Source organism: Penicillium hordei (genome assembly GCF_028827395.1).
Source record: "Penicillium hordei strain IBT 12815 chromosome Unknown utg000005l_segment0_segment0, whole genome shotgun sequence".
Lineage (NCBI taxonomy): Eukaryota > Fungi > Ascomycota > Eurotiomycetes > Eurotiales > Aspergillaceae > Penicillium > Penicillium hordei.
Window position 1 is genome coordinate 1,237,096 of NW_026623146.1, and position 20,701 is coordinate 1,257,796.

Sequence of the window (20,701 nt, forward strand, 5' to 3'; positions counted from 1 at the left end):
TCCCGGAAATCGCATCTTCTCTACCCTTTCTCCGGGAAATTTCCCGACTCCACACTTCCCTTTCTGCCGAACCTCATTCCCTCGGCTGTAATCAGCGAGTGAGGCGACTTACATGCCGCTCGGCCAAACAAAAACTGCGAAATTGGCGCTGACGTCCTTAGCTATCCCACGATGAACGCTCTCCGGTCCAGTTCCGCACTCGCTCGTCGGTCCCTTGCGACCCCCTCTGCCCCTCTCTCTTCTACTTCTCGTCTTATTTCTTCTTCTTCCTTTACTTCTTCTTCCAAGAGATCTATCTCCTCTACCTCCCTCTCTCAACGAACTAATCGAGTTGCTGCTTCTTCCCGCTGGTCCGGATCGATCCCTTCGTCTCTCACTCAAACCCGCACTATGGCTTCCGAAACCAAGATCAAAGTCAAGACCCCCGTGGTCGAGTTGGATGGTGATGAGGTATGGGACAACCCCTCCTTTTATAGTCCAAAGTTTCAATCAGCCTGTTTCACTAGCCCGTACATCCTCGTGCTCGGGTTGCGCGTTTTCGTCGAAAACGCGGGGAAACACGGGGAATATCACGATAATACATGTGTCAATCGGACAATGACGCCGCCCCAGGCTGTGAAACTCATTTTGGACACATGCTAACCAATTGATTTTCGTGAACATAGATGACTCGTATTATCTGGCAAGAAATCAGAGAAAAGGTAAGCTTATCGTCCACTCCTCGACCGGGCTTGACCTGCACGATCCCCACTGTTGCAGGGTGCATGCAGTTGATGCGTCATATTACATGCCGGCTGGGATTCATGCTTGATACTAAGTGGCTGCCTATAGTTGATTCTGCCTTACCTCGATATTGAGCTCAAGTACTACGATTTGGGTATTGAGTACCGTGATGAGACCAATGACCAGGTTACCATTGATGCCGCCGAGGCTATTAAGAAGTACGGTGTTGGTGTCAAGTGTGCCACCATCACCCCCGATGAGGCCCGTGTTAAGGAGTTCAACTTGAAGAAGAGTAAGCTCATTAAGCTCAGGGGCCGAAGTCCGTTTTGTGTAGCACCAAAAAGCTAATCATTTCTAGTGTGGCTCTCCCCCAACGGCACTATCCGCAACATCCTGTGAGTAAACTCTATCAAATTGACTTTGACCATTCACTAACGACCCATCTAGTGGCGGTACCGTGTTCCGTGAGCCCATTGTCATTCCCCGCATTCCCCGCCTGGTCCCTGGCTGGACCAAGCCTATTGTCATTGGCCGCCACGCCTTCGGTGACCAATACCGTGCCCAGGACCGTGTCATCCCTGGCCCCGGTAAGCTCGAGTTGGTCTACACCCCTACCGGTGGTGAGCCCGAGCGCATCCAGGTCTACGACTTCCAGGGTGGTGGTATCACCCAGTGCCAGTACAACACCGATGAGTCCATCGCTGGCTTCGCCCACTCCTCCTTCAAGATGGCTCTCATGAAGGGTCTTCCCCTCTACATGAGCACCAAGAACACTATCCTCAAGAAGTACGATGGCCGCTTTAAGGACATCTTCGAGGAGATCTTCCAGAAGGAGTACAAGAAGGACTTCGATGCCAAGGGCATCTGGTACGAGCACCGTCTCATTGACGACATGGTCGCTCAGATGATCAAGTCCGAGGGTGGCTTCGTCATGGCTCTTAAGAGTGAGTTTTCCGTCTATCCCGTGTTAGGTTTGTTTCTTTATTTCTTGTCTAACACGTATCTTTAGACTACGACGGTGATGTCCAGTCCGATATCGTCGCCCAGGGCTTCGGCTCTCTCGGTCTGATGACCTCTGCTCTGGCCACCCCCAACGGCGATGCCTACGAGTCCGAAGCCGCCCACGGAACCGTGACCCGTCACTATCGCGAGCACCAGAAGGGTAAGGAGACCTCCACCAACCCTATCGCCTCCATCTTCGCCTGGACCCGTGGTCTCGTCCAGCGTGGTGTCCTCGACAACACCCCCGAGGTTGTCTCCTTCGCCGAGGAGCTTGAGCGTGCCTGCGTTGACGTTGTCAACGAGGAGGCTATCATGACTAAGGATCTGGCTCTCGCCTGTGGTCGCAAGGACCGCGAGGCTTGGGTTACCACTGGCGAGTACATGGCTGCCGTTGAGCGGAGGCTGAAGGCCAACCTTAAGGCTCGCCTGTAGATCGTTTTCCCATTTGCTGCAAAATTTGATGAGATACTCCCGTTTTAGAATCCCTAGCGGAAAGGCATTGGCCTAATTTTGATTGGTCATTTTTGTATAGTTTGCAATTGAATTGCCATTCTGTATACATGCTTTTTTCTATCACTAGATTGTAGGCAACCAGTTCCTGAAACAGTGTGGTATCGTTTTAATTTTATGTTCCATGCTTATTCCACGTGCTACCACAGTCTATACCTCACCTCTGCAGGGGCAAAGAATTCTCCTTCGTCAATTGCAGGGGAAATAACATTTAACCACTCCAAACGTCACCAACGCAACATTGTGTTTAGAGGACCAGAAAAACATATAATCGAAGTTAGCACGAATTTAGGCAGATCTCAATAAGGAAATGATAGTTTCAGCTTCAACAACCGAAAGTCAATCCCGAACCCTAAGTAGCAAAGCATCTGTACATAAGGTGTTCCAAGTAAAAGCCAAACAAGGATCTTCAACTCCCAGACTGCCCTTACCTTCTCCAGAGTTACGGGTAGGGTCGGTACCGAACAACCACAAACCTTCGAACCAATTGGGATGTGGGTCGCATACGGGGACCCGCAACTTTATTCGGGCAGCCAATCATCTGTCCCTGACTTTACTAGCGATCGACCTAGAGCGAGGTCTTGACGCAAATGATTATCTTTGTTTCCTAATCCGGCCATTTGGCCTGTTTGATCTTTTTTACGGTTGTACCAACCATAAGAGAGGGAATCTTGATTGGAAGAAAGGGATTTGGGTGTTCATGGAAGTTGATGCAGGTTTTGCTGCCAAAACATGTGTTTGTGTCGGGTAGGGTTTTGGTGTTAGGACGTGTGTGGGTTAAGACTGCGCATCTCTTTCTCAATTTTGCTTTACTTTCATATTAAACTTCCTTACTTGCAATTCGACAATTCCACCTACTCAATATTCAGTTGCAGTCTGATGGCGTACTGGTGCATATTTCCACTGCATTTCGTTCAATACAATGACACATGCCTACGGCTTTCCACTAAAATCCTTTTGATATCTTTAAGCTTTATCAATTGACTCTCTTGCCGATTGAATGTATGTTGTGATCGTTACTTCGGCCTTTACAGGGCTGGCGGCTTTGACTGTCGCCTTCCGGCTATACACTCGGTTCTACGTGGTGAAGGCTCCTGGACTAGATGACTTGATTATAATAGGTGCATTGGTATGTATTTCTATCTACTATGTATACCACTACAACATACGTCTCTCAGACGAAGTATGTGGGGAGTGAGAGCACAGCACTAATCATCTATCAAAGCTCGTTGACCTAGCATTATACGCCTGTATAATTCTTGGTAAGTGGTCCATCCCAGCAATGTCTTACTGCTATACGTTCCAATCTAAAGAGTTACTCTACAGAACGAGAATATGGCATCGGCGTCCCCATGTCAGAACTGTCGGAAGATGTGATTCAGCGCCAACTATTTGTACGAAAAACGTTCCTTCTGTTGTGGAACAAGTCACTAATAGACCCCAACCACAGTGGTTATGGCTCTCGGTCCCTTTCTACAACATGACCATGGTCTTAGCCAAGTTCTCCGCATTGACCCTCTACACCCGTCTCTTCCATCCCCATCCCTTCCTCTTGGTTACCTACACCTTAATGGGCTGCCTCGTTATCATAGGTCTATGGACGACCCTGAGCGGCTTTTTCTTCTGCATCCCTGTCCACGCCTTCTGGAATCCATCTGCAGAGGTCCGCAAGACAAAATGTCTACCCGCCACCCCTGTCTGGTTCACCAATGCGGCACTCCAGACTATTACCGATCTGGTGATATTGATTTTGCCTCTGCCGCTATTGTGGAAGTTACAACTACCGAAAAGACAAAAATGGGGAATAATGGTGGTTTTCAGCCTTGGAATCATGTAAGTCAAACTAAATCGTTTTTGGGTGATCTCAGGAACCAAGCTGACTTTTTTTATAGCATTATTGCCACCAGTTCCGCTCGCATGTATCCATTGAGCATCATGGTTGCCGGAGGAGACCTTACCCGTAAGTATATAACTTCTTTTCACATACTGCAATATACGAAGAGAACAAAAAAATCTAAAACTAACACACCAACAGTTGCAAATGCCCGAGCAGCCCTCTGGTCCTCCCTCGAAGCCAACGTATCCATCATCTGCGTCTGCCTGCCACCACTCCACCCACTCTTCTCCCGCATTTTCTCGTTCTTCTTCCTCCCTCGACCGATACACTCCCACACCTCAAAGGTTAACTCCAATAGAACCCAGATGAGCGAGCCTCTCCGCCGAGATGGTAGTATCTGGTGTAATGAAATCTTCAGTCCCGGACCGGCGAGTTACTCTGCTAGTATTTCCAAGGTCGATACGAATGGAGAGGTGCAAGATAATGAGGAGGGGATTCGTGTTAAAAGGGAGTTGAGGATGCAGTCTGATACTCTTCCTGCCCCTGTTGCCCGGCCTCATTCTGCGAGTGGCCTTCATTTCGATATAGAGACGGGGGAGGGGGAAACGAGGAGTAAGACTGCACATGCGAAGCCATGCTCGAATCCTAGTATTGAGAGGGATTTCGGTGATTTGGGGGATTTTGAGTTCCCGGACTATAAGGGGAGGATGAATGCTCCTATTTGAAATTATCGAGGGTTCGGATTATATATAATGAGCATCAACAAAGCCCGTGATGTAATTGCATATAGTGACGATATGAATGAGGATGTTAATCTTATGCTTGGATCATATTGTATTTAGTGTACATGGAACATTTAAGAAAGATGATATATATAATGTTCTGTTATACCCGTCACCAAATCTGATGGTAAGGACCTATGTAGAAACACAACCAGTAGCAAACGTAAATAGTGTGAATAAGAAAGAGATGACCATGGACCTATGTACGATGTCAAAGACTTGCTCGTGAGGTAATCTTCCTTTGCATAGCTTGCTCAATCGCCTTAGCCACAGCAACACACTTCTCTTCACCAAATCGGCCGCCAACAACCTGTATGCCAACAGGCATACCCTCAACCAGGTTGATATCATCTAAACACGAATCAGCACTGTTCAAGAGGGTTCCAAAATTGGATGTACTCACACTGCTGCTTATTAAACCTATCACTATCATTCCTCGGATCATGGGCCAGCCATTCTTCATCCGGAACATCTTTTGTCCTTGAAGCAGTAGTCACCGGCACTGCCAACGCAGCATATCCAAGCAAATTCCAGATACTCGTATAACCCACATACGCACTGGACTTTACCCATGTCCACGGTTTGTATCCCACCCATGAAGTATTGGGCATGATTAATGCGTCGAGATCGGAGGATATCCATCTATCGAGATATGCCGATTCGAAATTGTATTTGTCCGCATTAAGCTGCGACATGTTAGCAGCTAGTAACCATAGTACCAAAACCGGAATTTTCTCACTTGATGCGTCTGACTGGTGGTCAAAGTATCCTCGGGTTTACCAACGAGCATACCCTCAACAAGCGGCTCGCCGGTCTTTTCAATTTGTCTTCGACAGCCCTCGCCGCCGTCAGAGAATATAGCCTTTGCCCAGAGCTCGTACGCATAAAGATGCGAGGACGCATCCCACTCAAACACTAAGAGGTGTTAGTAGATGATCCGGAATGGTCATTGGAGAGGTTGTTGTCAGTTATCATACCCTCATGTCCCACCGCTTTCAGCGCCTCAACAACCTCACGTATAGCCCTCGCAATCGGCGGCTGAACCTTGACAACACCATCATCAACCAAAAATCCAATCCTCAGTCTCTTCGCACCAGGGGAAGCCAACTCCTTCCTCCACGCTACAGGCGCGACATGTTGATCAACCTCCCACGGCTTCGCTTCTGGCAAAACCTCCATATACCTTTCAATAGTCGCAAGAGTACAAGCCATAGGCCCAGCAACGGATCTCACAATATCCTGTCCGGGGCTATAAATCATCCAGATCAGCAACTTTTTCTTTTCACTCTCCACCACCGAGCAGATGAAACGAATCAGAGAAATAAACAGATAAACTCACTTTCCCCTCTCATACGGATGTCTTCCGGGACTAGGCGAGAGACCATAAAGCCCACACAGCGCAGCAGGAATACGAATCGAACCACCCAAGTCGGTACCAATACCAAGCACGCTTCCACGCGCAGCAATAAGTGATCCCTCGCCGCCGGAACTCCCACCAGAAATCAGCTCGCGGTTGAAGGGGTTGACGCATTGACCGAAGACGTGGTTATAAGAATCAGACATCATCATTGATTGGGGCAGATTGGTTTTCACGTAGAGGACGGCGCCGAGACGGCGGAGTGTGCGCGCTACGGATTTGTCTGCTTTTGCTGGATTGTTGGTGAGGCCGACCCAGCCTGGTTTTTGAATTTTTGTTAGTATACAAGTACAGATACCTATACAGGACGAATAGGTGCTTTTTTACACCGTAGGCGTGAGAGGTATGGGGAAGATAATTTACCGATTGATGTGTCTACTCCTTGAACGGAGAATAAATCTTTGATGGATACTGGTAACCCGTGTAGAGGACCGATAGTCTTGCCCGTCTTAGCGAGGTAGTCGTCTAGTTCCTGGGCGACAGCGAAGGCCTCCTCGAAGAATATTTCTGTGCAGCATGTTGTGAGTTGGTGGGCGAGGGCGGCGCGTTTAGCGAAGACTTGAGTCAGCTTTAGAGATGAGAGTTCTCCGGATGAAAGCTTGCGGAGAAGGACGGCAATATCGGTCTCTTCTGTGAGAGCCAGTTCCTCTGGACTGAGAATGCGACGGAGATATTTCAGAGCGTCTGGGGCGGATTCTATGGAGGGGACGGGATCCAGGCGCCATTCGGGGAGGATGAGGGAGAGCTGGTCAGCGCGCTTTTGAGCGCAACGGTCTTGGTACGACGTAGCCATCGGGGAATTCCTATGTTTATGATCAAAATATGAGAGCTACGAAGGTAGGAATTTGGATCATAACAGGGCCTTTATGTATGTTCAAGACCTATCCAAGTACTATGTAGATAAGAAGTAAGACGGCTTACCCGATAAGGAAGGCTACCTAACCCATGGTAACCCCACACCGGATATACTCCACCTCCTCTCACATTGCGCCTCGGCATCCGGATAACGAGGGAACTCACACGACTGGCAGTTCCGCCAGTAGTTTCGAATTACCTCGCACTGTCGTGTTGTCGAAGCACTCATCCCTGTCAGGTATGCGGGGGTAGCCAGATGCACGTAGAACCTCGATGTAGAAGGGATATCCGCGATAGCCTGGCAAGCCCGATCTACCATAGAGGAGATTACGGTTGAATGATATGTCGATGCGGAAGGATCGCCACCCGTAGTCATTCCAGCACGACTGAACGCGATGATTGCCGCAGCCCCTCTATACACGGTCGCAGCGAGATTGCGGTCCGTTGAGTCACCCGCGTTAAGCTGTAGAATTTGGGCCATTGCTCGAGAACTGAGGTCCATAGTGCGGATTCCATCGCCATCGCGGTGTTTCGCAAGATAAACCAATAAATCGAACGTATCTGGTGGACATCCGACTGAGTCGAAGAATCCGGCAGATAAGGTCTCACGATGCCAGTCTTCGAAAATTAATGGACTTTCTCTGACGAGGGCCCCTGTAACATCAAACCACACTAGATAGGCGAGGACGTCGGCAAGACCGGCGATCTCGTCGCAGAGGTTGTCCAGATCGGCCTTTTGTTGGCAGTGTAGATCTAATAGTGAGCGTGCGCCTTGAAGATGGCAATGCCAGTTGCCAAAAGACCCGCAGCATACTTCAAACATGGCGAAAGTGGCGATGCCAAAGAGCGCGATCGGGTGCGCGGACTGGATAACTTGGCTCAGGTTTGTCAAGGCCACTAGATGCGACTGGAGGGATTCTTTGTTGTTTGCATCTTGAATGCGCGAGCGGGCGAAGCTTAGCGTGCGTGAAATCAGTTGAATTCCTTCTTCTGGGATGTCACGGCTGCTGGATTGAAGTTGTTGGCAGAAAGTGTCCAGGAGGTCGACAAAGCCGTATAGGTTGATAATCGATTCTGACTTGGTAACTTCAATGTGTGTTTGTTCATTGGAAATTATTGAAGTGCTTTTTGGTGATTTCGACTTCTTGTCATCTACCCATACAACTCGCTGCGGATAATTGCATGCTTCTCCACTCCGGAGACAGGCTTGACATCGGGGCCGGTTCAAGTCACATTTGACCCCTCGGACTTTGCAGCGACCACAGTCTCGGTCATGCCGAATGCCACGAGGCTTTTTCACTTTCATGGTGTGTGAAGTGGCCTGGTTTGGAAGGCTATCAACCAGCCTTGGAGTATAGTGCGGGGGTTGCGGACACTTTCCCGTTTGGGCGCAGGTGGACCTCGGGAGCTCCCGTATCTTCATTGCTTTTTCTTTCTTATCTTCAATGTTGTTTTCATCCATGGATGCCTTCCAAGGTCCTTTAATGTCTGAGAAAAAAAGGAGTCAGCAGTTATCTAGCAGTGAATTTGGAAAGATGGAATGGATTCAACTCTGGTTGGATTCTGCGAAGGAAAGCGAGAGATAATATCATCAACTGGGAGACAGTCGAAAATAACAAAAAGGCAAGCGAAAGACAATTTTATTAGCCGGAAGCCACTTTTGAATAACAAAAGGTAACGAGAGGCAATGCCACCGGGAGTCAGCTGAGAACAAAATAACGAGGCAAAAGGAGATGCAAGGTCATCAACTACCTACTTAAGAAAGCAAAATGATCAAACGAACACAAAACCTTGCTGAGTGCAAGAATACCCAAGAAAGAATGCAAAGGGAAAGGAGAGACAGTTCACCAGGCGTCAGCTGAGAGCCAAAACAAGCAACCGAAAGCAAGAATGGAAGAACTAAAAGCACACACAACCAGACCCACCAAAGCGACATGTAAAAAAAGGATATCTATCTATAGGCTAGAACCCAGTCAAAATAAACTTGTGTGAACAAGTCCAACAGCAAAGACTGTGATACAGCTTCATGTCTTGTACAGACCACTTTCGATCATCATTCAGTGCTTGCACATACCCGGGCTCCAATTGGGAATCCGCATCATGTTTTGATAAGGTTGCTTGCCACGATCAGATTGCCTCCTGCGTTGCATCATGCGCTCACGTCGATCGCGTCTCTTGGTAGCCGAATTTGGTTGCTCCGGCTTCAGCTCCAGCGCCTCCATTGAGGTCACTAACTGCCGTGATCTGTCGGCCTTCCTTTCCTCCGCGCGTCGACGACGCAGTATAACCTTTCGATGATGCTTTGAGATGACACGAATGGAGGAGATCTGGGAAACCTTGGAATTCTTTGAAACCTTTGAGACCTTTGAGATCTTTGAGCCTGAGACCTGGGACAGGCTCTTTGCTTCTGCGACACTGATGCTTGCATGCAAACTGCTTCCACGGGAGATCCTTCTTCTTCGCATCCTCTTCATGTGCTCAATGGCAGCAACTGTGAGAGATCGAGTGGAGGCAACGCTGCCACTTTGCATTGATGCAAGGCTTTCGTTTTGCAGTGATGCAACGCGCTGGGGCTTGGGAAACGATCTAGCATCATGCGCATGTGTATAAGGAAATTCAGACCTGCGAGCATTCCCCGAGCTTACCACGGAAAGAGGAGGGCTGCCAACGCCGACTGCACCAAAGACCTGAGGAGGAATCGAGTTCTCGATACTCAGACGTCGCTTCAGCCCAGAAGAGTCTGTAGCAATATCTGGATACTGCGAGTTCATGTCGACCATACACATTCCAACAAACGGGGTCTGGAGAATTGCACCGAAAGGAGGCTGCTCCAAGAATTGGTTTGGTGTGTCATGATGGAGCACGGTAGGCAAGGAAGCAGCACCACTTCTATCGGCCTTCGGTGAGACAGAACGGTCTTTGGCCGAGCCGTCATTTTCGGCTGCAACAGAAGAAGCTCCTCGTTCGGAGACGCTCTGGTGCAGTGAGTCTACACCGTGCGAGCAGTGATGACAGAGAACGTCATATTCCCCTTCGCGTGGCATGAATGTCATTGACGCCGGGTACATTCCCATGTACATGTCAGGGGCCCAGTTGCAAATCTCCAACCAAGAAGGTAATTCATCAAGTGGGATCAAAGGCGTCCAGAAACCTCCAGGACGCAGGATGCAAAATCGAGGTCGAGGCCGGATAATGAAGTTGGGAGGGAGTTGAGCAGCTTGGACAAAGACCGAAGCTGGGGTAGGATGCTGCATGTTGAAGAGACTGGAAGAAGATTAAAATGAGTGCAGTGGAACAATGAATATATAAATGAAAGAGTGTTGATGAAAGAATGTATGGGATGAAAAGAGGAAGAAGAGGTAGCAGGGAGGGGATGATGGAGTTTGGTTTTTGTGCAGTGATTCTGAGGAAGGAGCAACATTATAGGAAGGCGCGGCAATAGGCCAAATGTGAACAAGCGGAAAGAGCAGAGATTATCCCATAGTAAAGGAATTGGAGGTATGATCACTTAATGTGGCACCAAGGTCCCATTTCTTTTGGATATCAATTTGGAATGGGTTGGTCCATCTGATTTGTAGTAGCCATCATCTTCAAACGGAGTTAGTCCTTCGATCTGGCATTCAAGCTCGTACAGCTTATGATTTTGTTTTTATTCCTTAACCACTCAATGGACTCAAGGTAGGGAGAATTTTAGATATATTGGAACTAACCCTATGATTTCGTGCATCTTAGAGCTCTCAAGTATGCATCTGTTTATATATCTATATGCGCTAGCTTGTAATGGGGATACCCACACATCCTCCTAATGTTAGACTTGGAATCCCATCACATATATGTAGGTAGAAGGTCATACATACTACCTACTAGGGTAAGGCCATTTTCTCATTGCACCCAAGCTTCATACTCCAATCACCTTATCTGTTATCCTATCCTTTATCGTATCGCATCTTATCGGCATATCAAAGCTTATCGTCCCGGACGCAAACGACTTCCGAGCTACTACTGTGTAGTGTTGTACAACTCCTTTGACTCTCACCTGCTTACCTTCCTTTCCTCCCCAACTACCTTCCCCTTAATTCCAAACTATAACTACCAACCCCTCAATCCACCATGACGACCCTGACAGACCCAACTAACGCCACCCGCGCAACCCCCAACATCCCCATCGACAAAGCAACCCTCCACATCGGCAGCTCAACCTTCATAACCGCTCCCTCCCAAGAAGTCTGGGCGGCGCTGACAAACATCTCAACCTGGCCAAGCTGGAACACCTTCGTACCACGCGTAACAATCCGCTCCCAGCCAACTCCAGGCCCATCTCCATCCACCTCCGCACCGGACCCAACACCAGCATCAACAGCCACACCAAGCACCCAATCAACAAATACAAACACAGCGCTATCTCCGATTCTCCAAAAAGGAACAAAATTCACCTTACACGTCCGCATGGACTCAACCTCCACCAAGCCCCAGCCGGCAACAGATGTACATGTCTACGTCAGTGAATTAAGAGCTCCGAACCAGGAGACCGGCGAGGTCGGCCGTATCGTTTGGTGCGCTGACCCCGAAGAACCAGGGTCGTTTTCGCCATCACTTTTAAAGGCGGAGCGCGTGCATGAGATTACAGCTGTTGAGGGTGGGACGGAAGTACGGAATTGGGAGGCGCAGGTTGGGTGGTTGGTTTATGTAGTGCGGTGGATGTACAAGGCTAAGCTGCAGGAGAATTTTGAGATGTGGGTTGCTGATTTGAAGGGATTTGTTGAGGGAGGCAGTAATGCTGGTTCCTCTTGATTAACTCGAGCTTTGGGTTGCTGGCGTTGGCGTTGTTTGCTTTCTACTCGCTACTCTACTCGAGAATGGCTACTCTGGTCCGAACCGAACTCGCTACTACAATGAGATATTACTCTTGAATGAAACACTGATATCCGTATGCCCCACCAGGTATTATTTGATTTGATAAAATATTATATAAATCCCTTCAATATCATACACGTTCCGCCGAACTCCATCTAGACAGGGTATATGGACAATGCAAAATAAAAAAAACAAATAACCGAAAGACTCCAACAAATCCACTCCAGCATTAAGACGCAAGCTCGACCCAATCCGGCGTCGTAATCCGCATCGCCGGATCCTTAACAACAGCCGGCTTGACAATCCGCTCAACGAATCCATTCTTCGGAACCCGGCTCCCACTAACCCCGGACCTGGCGAAACCAACAATCTGATGCCCAGCCCTGGCCATCTCCAACCGCAACCGATGATTCATATTAGGATAAAGCAGCAAATCACCCGTTGCAGCGGCCAGCAATGTAGCCGCAAGAGAGAAGACATCCGACGCAGGCGTCGGCGCTATATCAGTTGACGTCAGCGAGGCAAGCATTTCAGGCGCCGTGAAGGGCGGCGTGAACGACGACATCGACGCGCGGGTCGTATCAACCGGCGCATGCGCGTCCGCGGGAATATCAACGGTAGCAGAGAAATCTGCGAAGAGAGGCTCGTACGGGAAAGCGACCTCATCACTGCAGTCATCTGTGTCGATAGGCCGGAGGAGGATATTGTGTGGCTTGATATCGCCGTGGACGACGCCAGCGACTTGATGCAGCCAGTTCAAGCCGGTGATTAGCTTGCGCGCGAGCTCCTGGTATGAAGCTGGGCCTTGAACCGGGTCAAACATTGTTGCTGTTACGGGTTGACGGGTGCGCGCGATCTTTGCTTGGTCTTCGATGTATGTTGCCAGGGAAGTCGGGACGGCGGACATTACTAGTGCGCCTAACTCGGCATGGTAGCCGTGGAAGGGGACGATGTAATGTTCGTGGCCTTGGGTGAAGGTGAGGCGAGTTAGGGTTGTTGCTTCGGCGCTCAGGACCGGCCGCGCATCTCGGCGCAATGGTGCTTTCACGGCTAGCACTTGCGATCTTGAGGTTGGGGAGCTTGGGGGTGTGCCTGGGAGGGATGTTTGGGGGCGTGGCAATGAGCGCGCTTTGTATACTATGCTCCAGACGCCGCGGCCGAACTCGAAGGAGCGGTTGTTCTCGTCGTGGCAGATTTCGAGGTCATCGGTAAATTGCAGAGTGCTGACATTATCTTTGGAGATGGATGTCGTTTGCTCTGCCTTTGAGTCATGGAATGGGCTTAGAGTTGATCTTGGGGGCCGTTCCTTGGCTATGGGAGTGACGGGTGGCGTGAGACTCGATGGGACTTCAGTAGATAGTGGCGGGCTTTTGCCTTGGGCTGTCTGGAGAGACAACTGGACTGGGGGATTGGCCATAGTGTGAATACGCAACTTCGACAGTAGGATTTGCGGGTAGATCAGGGTCTATATTCTCTCGGGGGAAGCGCCGAGACTAGTGAAATCGTTCTGATATCAGTAGCGCCACCGGAACAGTTCGCGATAGGCAATTAAGCCTCACCCACGGATCTATAATGATGACGGGGTGGCGAATGCACGTTTTTATAAGATTGGGCCTATAGCCTGTATAACGACAAAGAATAACTGTTGGGAAAAAGGTCATGGCTATAAGAGTAATCACAAAAAGCAAAGAAAAAAAACAAAACCGGCCCACTTCGGTTTCGAACATAAGCAAAATGATAGAAAAGATAGACCGTGACAGTAAAATACTACCGTGGCAGTGGAGTGCAAACGGGAAATTAAATAATCGGAATTGGGTTTTGGACTTCATTTCCTTTTTAATTTTCAAGATTAGGGTATTAGGGTTATTTATTATTTATTATCTAGTTATTTACCTAACTTATTTAGTTCCATTATCTATTATCTAGTTAGCTATTATCTATTAACCAGTTAACCATTACCTATGTACATAGTTAGGGTAAATAGGGTAGATTACGAGGTTAATAGGTGACTGTTGTAGATAACCCCCAATGCATCCATCCTATTGTCGGGTACTCCGCTTGCGTCTCAACGGCTGTCAACCTTTTTATATTATATTTATATTTATATTTATGTTTATATTTATGTTTATGTTTATGTTTATTTTTAGTTTTATATCTGACTTTGTACTGATGTTGATGTTTATATTTGTCTTGACTATTCTATGACTATCTTTACCCAATGCACTTTATTCTACATCAACGCGACATCCAATCCTTTGACCTCGTGCCCGCATGCAACCAACCACATGCAAATCCTAGAATACTCCCAGTCAGATTCACAATTATGTACTCCTATCCTGGGGTTCTGAAATTATACATATCCTTTCGTACAAAATACTAATATACAGAGTTATACACGGTGCCAATCTGGCCCTATTTGATGTTCTTTTTGACAAGATCATCCCCTAGCTGAGCTTGGGTCAATGCCCCGCCTAGAGCTCGGCTGAGCACGATGGTAGAGAGCTTCTCTGAAAGGTTCTCATACTTGATCGCAATATCCACCATGGTTTGTGCAGAAAGAGTGCGGATTCGAACACCACTCAAATCATAGTCCACATTCTCCTGGTAGGTGAATGCTGGATCCGCCGTCGAACCATCCGGCAAGGGCATCGGCCCACATCCAGGCTTGAGTCGTCTTTCGGCGAAGTGGGTAAGGCTTGGAATATCCCGCACATGATTATTGATAGCCTCTGACGGGAAAGTTGTTTCAAGGAATTCGGAGACCGGCATCTTACCACGGAAGCCCACCAGGGCTAGCAGTGAGTAATACCGATCGAGAACTGGTTGGACCATTGGAGTCGGTAGGTCAAAGACCTTCTTGAGAACGGCCGGGTTGGGGTTTGGTTCGAAATATATGACTGTGCGCTCATCCCCACTCCCGCGAGGGTAAATCTCATCCGGGTGGATGTATAGGGGTTCAAATGGTCGTCGGTCATATACCAGATTGCCATCGTCGACATGGTCGGAGAGTCTAGACAAGCGGAGATCATCGATTACATGATCATGTTTTTCCAACATCACGAAGTGAAGGCTTGCGCACAAAGTGGTATAACTCGATTTGAGAGATACCATACGATCTTCCAGAGCCTTCAGGCTCTCAACACTCTCCTTGGGATCCGCAGCCGCACGTGCAAATGTTCGGCCCACTTCGTCAAGCTCAATTATTGTGTTGGCAAGCTTTTGGCGGTAGTGACTCGCTGAATTGTCCCTGGTAAGTTTTGTGAATGCTAGTCCCCGATTTCGAATTAATTGTTTGGCTTTAGGGTCTGTGGTCTCGAGGCTCGAATTGATACCCAGCTTATCTGCTGCCGCGATGGTCGTGAAGAGCTTCTCGTGAAACGGAGTTTGCACCCGACGCTCATATGGTAGGTCATTTCTCCCGCGGCGAGCAATTTCAGGCACCAGCTTCACAGGAGGAAGCGTTCTGTTGGGTGGAGTGATAATTTCATTTGATGCAGCTCTTGTAGCCACAAGCTGCCTATTGTCATTTATGTCATCCCAGCCCTGCCATTGATGGGAGCGTTCGGGTTGAGCTGGACTGGCAAGCTCTATGTTGTGCAAGCCTATAGTCTCGGCGATTACGCCAGTTCGTGTGCGCTCCATAGCGGACCGGGGTAACATAAGCGGGATGTCGGCGGAGGGCATTGTGGCAAGGACCCGTACGGACCCGTACAAATTCAGATCAGATTGTCTTAAGCAGCTATTCATGAAGTGGAGAAACCAGCGGCTGGGTTTGAAATGATCCGTTGCAGAGATACTATCAGGCAGATTAGCCAGGACGAGGAGTGTGTCATTCTTTGGGATAATCCCAGAGCTTTCTCGGTTTCCAGGGCCTTGTTCTGGAAGATGAGTCGCGAAGAAATCAGCCCAGCCGGATTTCCCGTATATGTTTTCCTGGACGAGTTTATAACACGACTTGCTCTCGACGAGTGGGGTGAGAAGACAGTGAAAATTAGTATTTGGTTCAACAAGCACATGGCGGCGTGGTCCCAGAAGTGTATTGACTTTAGATGACAAAAAGCCACCCCCTGGCCAAAGGTCCAGAATGTCTATCGGTGGGTTTCGGCGAAGGTAAGGCGATAAGCGCTTGAGAACATCATCTGCATAGTTCAAAGCGCATGAGCATATTTGTACCCATTATGTAAGAGACGGAAGACTCAAGACTTACCGAGTAGCCCATCACTTACGAACTGCGGTCGTGTCTTGACTTTCCCACGTTGTTTCATGATCACTGGGTAAAGCCTCGCCGTCTCCGGAAACCTCGCCAATGGCTTTCGTTGGGGGGTGATTTGTCTCATTATTTAAAATCTGGCAAATGCCAAGGAGAATCATGAATATAACATGGAGGGATAGTGACCAATCGAAGGAGATAATGTGAGAGTAGGATCTGCTTGCTTTCTTTTTTTTTTTTTTTTGCAATTTACGTTGAAGAGCGGAGAGGAGAGCGGAGAGACCAAGCTGCCCGCTCTCATCCCACCTCTCTCCCCTCACCAGGTTTATCTTCCAGGTCGCCCTAGATGCGGCTCCCACAATTGCCGCTGGTGATTCCAGTTTTCCGAGGTTCCTATCATCTCACTATGCTATGTGAGGCTTGATCTACGCTTAACTTCATCATCTTGGCTTCCTAATCCTCACCTACCCTTGCCTTAGCGTACCTTGTTGCCTTGTTGCCATGACTTCCAATGCGATGGGAGCCGCCACTGGAGGTACTGCCCCTCAAAGTGTTGAGAATATTACGCGAATAGCACAGAACTACGAGTACAACTCTTCCGTTCCATTACGGTATTGGCTGAGGACCGCCGCGACGCTTTTACGTGAGGTTTGTTATAATTGTTGCCTGCACTTGGATCATGACTACTTCAGACTTGCTAACCTTTCTTCGCTTGTTAGGCCCAAATTTACGAACGCGAAGGACACGATGAGCAAGCGTATCTCATTCTATTTCGACATGCTCAGTTGATCTTGGTCCATCTTTCCAAACACCCGGATACCAAAAAGAATGAGGAAAATCGCAAGGCATTGGTTGCAGCCGAGAAAGAGGTTGAGAAAAACCTTAGCAAGCTGGAGGTTCTGAGGCCACGCATCAATAAGCGGTATGAGCGTTACACTCAGTTGATACGGGAACGCGAATCTCGGAAACAGCCCTCACAAGCCAAAATCGTCGCCGAACCACGTGAACAAGTTCCGGATCCCGCTCTTGCTGGAGTGGCAGAGCCTTTGGAAGCTGGAGAGAATCGAGATCTCGCCGTACAGTTAGCCCAATCAGAACTCAACCGCCGAGCCACCGTCCGTGGGTCAAAGAGTCTTTCTGGGCCATCTGCCGAAGAGCTGGAAGCTCGTCGCGCAGCTGGCGTATGGGGGGATTGGGACTATTCTACGAAATCAGATTCTCGTACGGGTGATCGCCACCTCAATCGACGTGTTCAGAACATCGGGTCCGATTTTGATGACACAAACCAACCTCATGGCCAACATGCCAAAGAGTCCGAGGTTCCTTCGTCGGCTACTTCTGCGTATAAATATCCGACTGTGCCACGCCAAAAGCCGCTGGAGCCCACTGTGTCTCCAGGCCAAATTGCCATCCTCGACAAGAATGCGGAACGGCAGGCGCCTCCGATATTGCCTCCAAAGGAGCACCTGGAGCCTAGCCGGGCATCCATTGTCCACGATCCTGCAACAGCTGTAGTGCCATCGCGGCCGGCGAAGGTATTGCCAGGTCCGGCACTGCCTCAGAAGATCCAACCTTCCGAAGAACCCACCGCCACACGTTCAGATCTCGATCCATCAAGTTACACCTTCAAACCCTCAGCCTATCTCGAAAATGGCACTCCCTTGCGCTCGGTATTTTTACCAGCGAATCTCCGATCCCGCTTCTTATCCCTGGCTGCTCCTAACACCCGCGCCAACCTTGAGACATGTGGTATTCTTTGTGGTACCCTTGTTTCCAACGCGCTCTTCATATCTAAGCTGGTCATTCCTGAGCAAACAGCGACGTCTGACACCTGCGAAACGGTCAATGAATCTGCTCTTTTCGATTACTGCGACTCCGAGGATTTGATGACACTCGGCTGGATCCACACACATCCGTCGCAGACATGTTTCATGAGCTCGCGTGATCTACACACGCACTGCGGTTACCAAGTGATGCTTCCCGAGAGCATTGCTATCGTGTGCGCTCCGAGCAAAAACCCTGACTGGGGCGCGTTCCGATTGACTGATCCTCCGGGCCTGAAGACGGTTCTGAACTGCAACCAGACTGGTCTGTTCCATCCACATGCCGAGGAGAATATCTACACTGGGGCCTTACGACCAGGACATGTCTTTGAAGTCAGTGGGTTAGAATTTGAGACGGTGGATCTTCGTCCGGATGCCCTAAAGAACTAATTGCCTTGCGTTTGAATTCTTCGATACACACACTAAGATACCATCATCGTCTGCATTGATTTGGCTTTTGGTATGGCATTTCATATCAACAAGTTTCTTATTTTCTTCTCTAGAAGGTTCATGGCATTGCCAATCATGTCAGTAGCGTTGAATCTAGCTATTTGCATGTGTTTGCAATTGAAATATTTCCTGCTGTAAAGACATTGGCACGTAGCTGATAGATTATGCTTGGATCCATAGCAAAGTTGAGCCTTATTTTGACCAAAATTTAGCGTCTCATCAATATTCGAAACGTACTCAAGAGACAATTTAGCAAGACAATTGCCACTTAAATCCAATACCACCTTGGACGAGCCAAGAACTTCTCTCGTAATCATGCCACGCCTTACAAGGATATCTAGGTGTGACAGCTTGGCTTATTTCCCCACAGATAACCGTCTCAACTTCCACTCCGCATTCGTCCTTCTCTACTTTGTACTCTCTAGAGCTCAACACCCCCACCAATTGATTTTGAATTGCTCGCATGTCGTCTCCACAAGAAAATATTCCCTCCGACACCCCCACCTCCTCCACCTCCACCCCGGGATCAACATCCCAGACACCCACCGAAAAACCACCCTACCAATCCGCCGCCTCCTACTTCTCCTACCCAGTTAGCCACGTCGTCTCAGGACTATACCGCCGTCTAACAGATCCAGACCTAACCAAGGAAATGCCCTCCGTCATGCCATGGTCCCGCTCCTCCAACTCCGAAGTCTTCACACCGCGCCGAACAGCCTCCCCCTTCCAACCACCACCACTCACACCCCTCGCCCTCGAGATCCCCAGAGGGATAGACCTCCTCCAACAACAACTCCTGACCCGCGCCCTAGCGGAAGAAATCCGCCTGCTAGTCCCACCCCGCCTCCAACTCGCCGAAACCTGGCGTCTAGCCTACAGCCTCGATCGCGACGGCGCCTCCCTCTCCACACTCTACGAGAACTGCGCCGAGTTCTCCAACCGCAGCCCGCGGGCGGGCTACGTCCTCGTCATCCGCGATTCATCCCCCTACAGCTCCGTATTCGGCGCTTACCTGACAGACGCCCCACACCCGGACTCCCAGTTCTACGGCACGGGGGAGTGTTTCCTCTGGCGCGCAAGCGTCCTCCCGCCGCCTGCAAGTTTCCCCATACCAGGCGAAGGACCACAGTCCAATGAAGCCCTTGAGCGCGCTGGTCTCCCGCCTCCGCCCTCCGCGGATACCACTACCGCTGGCCGATGGAGTACCCTCCGCAACGACAAGTCGAAACCTGCGCAAGCGGAATCACCGGCTCATAATCTCAATATAAATATTAAGACTAATCTCGCCGCTGCGAGTGGTGGTGTCCTGGCGCCTCCGTCGCCTTCTTCGATTCATACCCCGTCGCGGAGTGGCGCGAGTACCCCCGAACGCATTCGCTTCAAGGCTTTCCCGTACAGTGGCGTTAATGATTATATGATCTTCTGTGAAACTGGATTTCTCAGTCTTGGAGGCGGGTAAGTGATTTATTTCGATGAATGGATATTGTCCTTAGCTAATATATGGTATAGTGATGGCCACTATGGATTGTGGCTTGACAATAGCCTCGAAAAAGGTGTCAGTGCATCCTGCCAGACTTTTGGCAATGAGCCTCTTTCCGATGAAGGCGTCAAGTTCGATGTCCTTGGGGTGGAGGTGTGGTATGTTGGTTCTTGAACAACTGCATCTGTACAGCCTGGCACATTGCACTAGATGTATAAAGCACATGCCTCTGTGCCAGGGAGGATATACGTATTGAGGAGAGATTGATTTCGATATAGACATGGCCGACAGGAGCGGACTTTGGCCTTCATCGAGATAGAAGATCCGGATACCTAACGAAAATGGTCATTGGGTTCGCCTAGTTCATCTTAATAGTTTTTCGAATACCCAGACGGCGATGTGGTGCTGGCCTCTCTGCATTGTTGATTTTGTTTTGCCATTTGCCTTAATTTACTGTCTCTTTCATGCATCTCTTGCCTAATTATCCATGTGTCGTGGTGGAAAAGTTACAGGGACATTATAAAGTTTGATAGAACAATTTTACACGAACAGTTTCCTTGACATTGCTGCAAGCTAGATAATTTTTTGGGGGTTTTGTGTTTTTTGTTTTCTTTTCTTTTTTCCGTTTCAAAAGCACTCCCTCCATAATCACACATTATTCACACATCCTAGATTGAAACATGTTCAACCTGTAGATCACAATGATTCCCTTCGCTCATTCCTTGCCATCCCCCCTTTTTTTCAGACTCTCTTTTGTT

At 49.0% G+C, this 20,701-nt stretch overlaps 9 protein-coding genes across 9 annotated transcripts; 5 read left to right on the forward strand and 4 right to left on the reverse strand.

The window, feature by feature from the left end:
• Nucleotides 1–2: 2 nt before the first annotated feature.
• Nucleotides 3–2,157, forward strand: N7537_009423 (NADP-dependent isocitrate dehydrogenase; the record flags this gene model as incomplete). The annotated part of the gene is made up of 7 exons (XM_056900477.1): nt 3–103; nt 162–450; nt 666–701; nt 832–1,015; nt 1,082–1,118; nt 1,171–1,667; nt 1,733–2,157. Coding segments are annotated over 7 exons (1,569 nt in total), but the record flags the coding sequence as incomplete, so codon positions are not given.
• Nucleotides 2,158–3,235: 1,078 nt separating this feature from the next.
• N7537_009424 (uncharacterized protein) lies at nt 3,236–4,797 on the forward strand (the record flags this gene model as incomplete). The annotated part of the gene is made up of 5 exons (XM_056900478.1): nt 3,236–3,364; nt 3,549–3,629; nt 3,686–4,068; nt 4,128–4,195; nt 4,271–4,797. The coding sequence occupies 5 exons, from the start codon at nt 3,236–3,238 to the stop codon at nt 4,795–4,797; spliced, it is 1,188 nt and encodes a 395-aa protein (XP_056749146.1).
• Nucleotides 4,798–5,065: 268 nt separating this feature from the next.
• Nucleotides 5,066–7,949, reverse strand: N7537_009425 (Amidase; the record flags this gene model as incomplete). Its single annotated transcript, XM_056900479.1, has 9 exons — nt 5,066–5,205; nt 5,258–5,540; nt 5,594–5,769; nt 5,832–6,103; nt 6,194–6,530; nt 6,635–7,074; nt 7,193–7,205; nt 7,256–7,859; nt 7,941–7,949. 9 exons carry the CDS (start codon nt 7,947–7,949, stop codon nt 5,066–5,068), a joined length of 2,274 nt encoding a protein of 757 aa, XP_056749147.1.
• A 1,234-nt stretch (nt 7,950–9,183) lies between these two features.
• N7537_009426 (uncharacterized protein) lies at nt 9,184–10,380 on the reverse strand (the record flags this gene model as incomplete). Its single annotated transcript, XM_056900480.1, has 1 exon — nt 9,184–10,380. One exon carries the CDS (start codon nt 10,378–10,380, stop codon nt 9,184–9,186), a length of 1,197 nt encoding a protein of 398 aa, XP_056749148.1.
• Nucleotides 10,381–11,236: 856 nt separating this feature from the next.
• Nucleotides 11,237–11,917, forward strand: N7537_009427 (SRPBCC domain-containing protein; the record flags this gene model as incomplete). The annotated part of the gene is made up of 1 exon (XM_056900481.1): nt 11,237–11,917. One exon carries the CDS (start codon nt 11,237–11,239, stop codon nt 11,915–11,917), a length of 681 nt encoding a protein of 226 aa, XP_056749149.1.
• Nucleotides 11,918–12,209: 292 nt separating this feature from the next.
• Nucleotides 12,210–13,397, reverse strand: N7537_009428 (protein kinase domain-containing protein; the record flags this gene model as incomplete). Its single annotated transcript, XM_056900482.1, has 1 exon — nt 12,210–13,397. The coding sequence occupies one exon, from the start codon at nt 13,395–13,397 to the stop codon at nt 12,210–12,212; it is 1,188 nt and encodes a 395-aa protein (XP_056749150.1).
• A 995-nt stretch (nt 13,398–14,392) lies between these two features.
• Nucleotides 14,393–16,317, reverse strand: N7537_009429 (uncharacterized protein; the record flags this gene model as incomplete). Its single annotated transcript, XM_056900483.1, has 2 exons — nt 14,393–16,119; nt 16,188–16,317. The coding sequence occupies 2 exons, from the start codon at nt 16,315–16,317 to the stop codon at nt 14,393–14,395; spliced, it is 1,857 nt and encodes a 618-aa protein (XP_056749151.1).
• Nucleotides 16,318–16,691: 374 nt separating this feature from the next.
• Nucleotides 16,692–18,403, forward strand: N7537_009430 (putative endosome-associated ubiquitin isopeptidase (AmsH); the record flags this gene model as incomplete). Its single annotated transcript, XM_056900484.1, has 2 exons — nt 16,692–16,838; nt 16,910–18,403. The coding sequence occupies 2 exons, from the start codon at nt 16,692–16,694 to the stop codon at nt 18,401–18,403; spliced, it is 1,641 nt and encodes a 546-aa protein (XP_056749152.1).
• A 523-nt stretch (nt 18,404–18,926) lies between these two features.
• N7537_009431 (putative oxidative stress response protein Oxr1) lies at nt 18,927–20,117 on the forward strand (the record flags this gene model as incomplete). The annotated part of the gene is made up of 2 exons (XM_056900485.1): nt 18,927–19,918; nt 19,973–20,117. 2 exons carry the CDS (start codon nt 18,927–18,929, stop codon nt 20,115–20,117), a joined length of 1,137 nt encoding a protein of 378 aa, XP_056749153.1.
• Between the last annotated feature and the right edge of the window lie 584 nt (nt 20,118–20,701).